Source organism: Aplysia californica, unplaced genomic scaffold (assembly GCF_000002075.1).
Source record: "Aplysia californica isolate F4 #8 unplaced genomic scaffold, AplCal3.0 scaffold00588, whole genome shotgun sequence".
Taxonomy (NCBI): domain Eukaryota; kingdom Metazoa; phylum Mollusca; class Gastropoda; order Aplysiida; family Aplysiidae; genus Aplysia; species Aplysia californica.
This window is the reverse complement of record NW_004797858.1, coordinates 179,838-186,198: the sequence shown is the minus strand read 5'-3', so window position 1 is coordinate 186,198 and position 6,361 is coordinate 179,838. Positions and strand designations below refer to the sequence as shown.

Genomic DNA, 6,361 nt, shown 5'->3' with positions numbered 1-6,361 from the left:
CCCCCCCCCTTCCCGTTTATTATTTTCCAGCTTGCCACGACCGACGATCTTGGAAACATTATATCTAGAATCTAAATATCTGAATGAAACTTTTTTTGTGTGTGTGCAAATAGCCAATTACTCTCCGTATTAGTACCGGTACCGGGTTGATTACCCATATTTTCTGTGCATCTTAAAAACTTTTAATACATTGGTTGGTTTAAAAGAAATAATTAAACTGGTTTGTTCGAAAATGGGAAAAGTTGTCACAGTAACTTACTAAAATCACTAAAATGCCATGATCTCTTGTTCTTTTATTCACTGAAGGAGAAATAAAAACAGATTTGTTCTTAGAGCTACGACTGCAACAGTGTGTGGTCTAGGAAAAGAGTGTAAGTCTATGTATGGAATAATACTGACAGATGCTCTTTCTTTTATTTCAGGCTTACCTTCACGTCCCGTGGTGATGCTCACGTCATAATGATGAGGCTGACGTCATCATGAAGCCTTGCCTTGTCGCCACGTGACCTCTGACGTCATCACCGCCAACCGTAGCTGTTCCCCCATCATGTCACCTTAGCCTCAAGCCACTGACCTCCTCAACATCAGACCAGGCAGACCCGTGACCTTCAAGGGGAACAACTCTCCCTTCTCCCAACTCTTTCTTCAACTCACGCTAGAACGTTGTTGTCTTTCCTAGCTTCTTTTGACCATGTGTTGATAATTCGTGGTACACAGAGAGTTAAATCGACCGTTCAAGTTTCTTCAACGACCGCCGGAACGTCGGTTGTGTCTTTCATCACTTCTTTTTACATTGACCATGTGTTGATAATTCGTGGTACATACAGAGTTAAATCGACCGATCAAGGCCTAGTGATATGACGTCACGCTCCAACAGAGACATCAACAGTTAAAGCCGCCTAAACAACCCCCTCCCTTTCTGTCTGTCTGTCTCCCCCTGGTGGTGATAATATGGCGTTACAAACGTTACAAGCGTCACAAGAGTCACATTCGTTACACTTGAACAGAGACAGCAACAACAAATCCGCGCCTCGTCGGATCATCAGAACTTTCAACAACATGGCTGCCCTCCGAGGAGGAGGTGCCGCCATTTCCCGCCTTTTCCTTCTCCTCCTTGTCTGGATGGCGGGCTTCCTGCCCTCGGCGTCTGCACAAAGCTCTGACCTTGACATTCCTGACTTGACGGCGTACGCGGGGAAAGTGTTCAGTGTGTCGCTGATGTCACATCCGGTGTTCGGGGATTTACACGTCCATGTGGAGGTAAGTCAGTGGCGCTACCTACATTAAGTTATACATTACTTGTGTTGTTTGTTTGTTTTTTCTAATTGTTTTCATTGTTTGTGTGTCTTTTTCTCCATGTCTTCGTGTGCGCAGTTAGCTCAGTCTGGTATCGTACTGGGCTGTATGCACGAATGACCCTGGATATAGCCCCCAAAGGGAAGTTCTTGAACTTTCACCTTCTTGGCTTGTTCCTATAGGAACTGGACGTTACATATTTAAGGCTCGTAATAACCTTCCGAGGGTGGGGTGGCGGAGCAGTTAGTGCGCTCGTCTCCGAAGCGGAAAGTCCGGGTTTGAGCCTCATTTTGGACACGTATTTTTTTCGCTCCCTCCTGCCCACCCAGCAGTAATGGATACCTGACTTCGAGTTGAGGAAGCAAAGGCGGCGTGGAAAGGAACTGGCCACCCTACCACAATATGCCGAAGGCCCAGGAAGTTGTCTTACTAACAAGGCAATCCCCAGTGTCGGGATCGGATGCGGGAACAAGTTCACTTTTAATGACCTTCCAGTGATGAGAAGAATGCTGATTAATCATGTCTGTCTCGTTTCCTGGCTACTGTCTTTGAGAGACAGAGTCAAAAGAGCCCACCCCATTAACTCTTTATCTCCTGGGCCCTTTCCTTGATACTAAATCTAAAAATGACAAAAACGTCGCTAAATGGGTCATTAAATCAAAACAAGTGAACTAATTTTGATAGTTCTTCATCTAATGAATGAACTCCCGATAAAAGAGACTTGTTTTCGGCAATTGCTGAAAAGTAATTTGATATTTTGATGTAGAAGTCGTCGTAAAGGAATGTGCTCAAGCCGCTGTCAAAGACTCACCGACACAGGGTTTCCGAATACGACCACTGGGAGTGGCTTGCCGGAGATAAAGAGTTAATGGTCTAAATCATGTCGATAGGGGCGCAAAAATATTCACTTTACACCTTTCTCTTTCCTTTTGTGTCGGGCATCCTTTGCTTTCATTCGAAGCCTGGATAAACTGGCTTAAAAATATCTCTCCCAATTTTGAAGAAAAATTGACAGAAACGGAAGGGTGAAAGGCTTAGACTGTTGCCAGTAATTGGCTTTTGATGTTTGTGCCAATTGGCAATCCAATCCGTCCGCTGTTATGAGATGTGGGAGATTTCCCAGGCTGAAAAATCTGGCATTGATCGTTATAGGATTTGAATGAGAGTAGAGGGAGAGGAAATCAGTGCATTGTTGTTGGTGGTGGTGTTGTTGTTGTTGTTATTATTGTTGTTGTTGTTATTATTGTTGTTGTTGTTGTTGTTGTTATTGTTCTTACTGTTGTTGTTTGTTTGTTGTTGTTGTTGTTGTTGTTGTTTCGTCATCATCGTCGTCGTCCTTGTTGTTGTTGTTGTTTCGTCATCATCGTCGTCGTCCTTGTTGTTGTTGTTGTTTGTTGTCGTCTTTATTGTTGTTGCTGATGTTGTTAATGTTTTGTTATCATCGTTTTCGTTCTTGTCGTTATTAGTGTTGATGTTTTCTTCGTCTATCTGCTGCAGTGCTATGCCCCTGTCAGGTAGTACGGATGCACCTACAGTCCCGTCCTCGTGCGCCTTATGCTTGTCTTCACACAAGCTAGGTGTGCACGTTGCGCACGTTAAAGATCCCTTGGTGATCTAAATTCGATAAGAGTAGGCTTTAGCCGCCACCCGGGCTAAATTCAAAATTTCCTACCAACTGAAAATATTTTTTCAAATGTGTTCCGCGAGCTCATATGGCCTTATGCAGTAGTTGCGAGTACCGTAAAACACTTTCCAAAAAAAAAATGAAGGAAAAAAATAACCAAATGCTGGAATAATAACAAAGTCAAAGGTGCCAACATTGAGTGACGCGACATGGAGATACCTGATATGCTTTTTTGTCTCAAATTATATTGTTAACGACCCGCTACCACAATTAACTGGTAATACTAGAACTAGTTTAAAAAAAACCACTTGACACACAAGTTTGAGCAATAAGGAATACAATAGGAAATAAATTATAACCCCAGCCCCTAAAAAAAAAAATGAATGATATGATTTAGTTTGGTGAATACACATTTAGAGTCAGACCCTTGTTCTTTTTAAGATCTACATTATTATAATGATGACATTGTCCAAGATATCTGCCTGTTTAAGACAACTAATTTTCCTGTAGATAATGCGTGGCCGTCTTGGGAACTGTGCGCCTGCACTGTAAAGAAGTAGATTTAGATCTATTTATAGATCTATTTATTCTCTTGATCGTTGGATTTTTTAAAGGGAATGATGCACCTTGTATACAAAAGTAAGAGCAGACAAATAGTTCAAAAGAAATTAACTCGTGGGAAACGAAACAAAACATTGTAATCATCCCCTGTGGCGATATCTAAAAAGTATTACGCGAAATCATTGAGGACAATTTTGCAAGAGATCAAAAAGCCGTGATTTTTTCTGTGTACTTTCTTTGACCTAACCTAGTTTTTACGCCAGTGCATACTTGTTTTCTTTTACCTTGATGAATACGAAGATAATTTTTCCGTTTCATTTTACATGGAATTATGGATCTGGGTTTTGAGGTGACCCTTGCCGACCGGTTCATCTCAGTGCCCTGCCAATGATGGTGTCGTTCTGTCAATAATTGATTTTCAGCTTTAAGACACCGCCATATTGAAGGGACACAGAATCTCTACGCTGAACAAATAGTCGAATAGATTAAAGTGTACACAACGAATAATAATCGAAATCGTTCTTGGGGATTTTTAGACTCTCAAACCAAATCCCCGCTCAAAGTGTCGTGCCTGGAGCAAAGAATCTTCTTCGTCTACGGTTTGTCTGGTCGGTTATCGGGTGTACTTTCTTGTCGCGGGTGTGTGGAAGACGTCACAGGTTCCTCTTTCTTCTTTTCTTTCCCTCTGTGCTTTCTGTCTGTCTGTCTTGTTTTTCTCCAGCACGAAATGATTCTCTTTGCTCAAACTCAAATTCTAAGACGGAACTATCCGTTCAGTGTTATGCACATACATATATCAATACAATATGCTATTAAAGCTGCAAAGAGGCTCCATAATTGAAAGAAAAGTCTTTAAAAATAAATGTCTGGATAAACAGTTGTAGAAAGCCTCAGAACAATGGAATTACAGTTGACGTTTCATGCAATCGTCTGGCAATTAACCGTCTTTGTAGAAGCGTTATATGTGGTTTTGTTGTGTTATGACTTTTCTGCAACTTTTTGGTGACATGTTCGTGAGTTTTTAGTTGAGTCCATCCACACGTATACAGATGGTTGTTACGTGGCCTATGCTGTTAGTAGAAGAGCTACAGAAATTGACGTACTCAAAAGTGGGAAGACATGGAATAACATCAAGAGGCTAGCCCAGGATAGAAAACAACGGAGAGTGTTTGTCCGTGGCCTATACCCTGGTGCAGTGTGAGAAAGGCAATGATGATGATGATGATGATGACGATGCTGTTTGGTCTCTAGATTTCTGCTGTATGTGCATGTTTGTGGAACATTCGGGAAAAACTTTAGAAATACATGCCGTTGCTTGAAACGATTTTGTTACAAGTTACATTCCAATTTTTGTTTCCTTCCACTTGAATGATAACATCCAAACATGGCTTTATGTTGCTGCCAGCCCCGCCCTGTTACATAATCTGGAAATGTTGCCGAACCGTTTACTGTGGTGTTGTCTTCTCTTTCTTTCTCCGTTTACTGTGGTGTTGTCTTCTCTTTCTTTCTCCGTTTACTGTGGTGTTGTCTTCTCTTTCTTTCTCCGTTTACTGTGGTGTTGTATTCTTCTTCTTTCACCATTTGACTCGGGTGTTGTATTCTCTTCCTTTCACTATTTATCTGGGTGTTGTCTTTTCTTTTTTTCACTTTTTACTGGGGTTTGGTTTTCGGTTTTTTTTCTCCGTTTACTGGGATTTTGTATAATATTCTTTTTCTTTCACCGTTTACTGGGGATTTTGTATTCTCTTTTTTTCAGTTTTCTTCTTCTTCTTTCACCGATTACTGTGATGTATTTTTCCTATTTCACCGTTTACTGTGATGTTGTATTCTCTTTCTTTCACCATTTACTGTGGTTTTTGTATTCTCTTTCTTTCACTATTTATTTGGGTGCTGTATTTTCTTTCTGTCACTATTTATTTGGGTGTTGTATTCTCTTTCTTTCACTATTTATTTGGGTGTTGTATTCTCTTTCTTTCTCTATTTATTTTGGGTGTTGTATTCTCTTTCTTTCTCTATTTATTTTGGGTGTTGTATTCTCTTTCTTTCACTATTTATTTGGGTGTTGTATTCTCTTTCTTTCTCTATTTATTTTGGGTGTTGTATTCTCTTTCTTTCTCTATTTATTTGGGTGTTGTATTCTCTTTCTTTCTCTATTTATTTTGGGTGTTGTATTCTCTTTCTTTCACTATTTATTTGGATGTTGTATTCCCTTTCCTTCGTCGTTTACTCTGTGGCTCTTATTTCCTTGTTGTACACGGCCGTAGTGGCGGGGATTCGGCCGGTTTTATTTGAACAAGCAGATAGGAGTGACCTGCGCCACAGCACGAGCAAGACGTATCTGCCGGAAATATGGGCGCGGGTGAGTGGAAAGATGTGTGCTCACCCGCACACTTTGCGGGGAATAACATGCCTGGGGCGAGCAGTTTATGGCGCGGTTTTACCACACTGGTCTGTCTGAACGGGTGGTTGGCGGGTGCTCTGATGGGGTTTGCTTCTTCTTTCCTATCAAACATCTATCGTCCTCATCTCCCCTCCTTCTTTTTTATGTTTGTTACTCTCTTGTAACACATCTAATCTTCTGGCGCTCATATGATCTTATGCAGTTCCGAGCGCCGTAAAACCTCTACTTAAACAAAACGCTGGTCTGTCCTGGTTTGTGAAGGTTTAAAACGAAGAAAAAAAAGAAGAAAAATAGTGAGATGGAATGAAGGAATGTTGGATAATATAAAATTTGATTATGTTTTGTTTGTGGGAATTGTTATTCCTATTTCGTGTCTTGTGAAGGGAAAAACGTAATGAAAGAGATGTGTCCCAGAAAAGGAAATAAGGGTGTGTTTGTTTTCTTTGAGATTGTGTATGTGTGTGTGTGTGTGTGTGTGT

The 6,361-nt window shown here is 40.9% G+C and overlaps 1 protein-coding gene across 1 annotated transcript in view; it reads left to right on the top strand.

The window, feature by feature from the left end:
* Window positions 1–425: 425 nt before the first annotated feature.
* LOC101859357 (serine-rich adhesin for platelets) overlaps window positions 426–6,361 on the top strand; it is a gene marked incomplete at its 3' end in the record, with an annotated part of 59,169 nt that continues 53,233 nt past the window's right edge. The window contains 1 exon segment of the mRNA XM_013087444.2: window positions 426–1,260. Coding sequence (XP_012942898.1) covers window positions 952–1,260 — 309 coding nt within the window.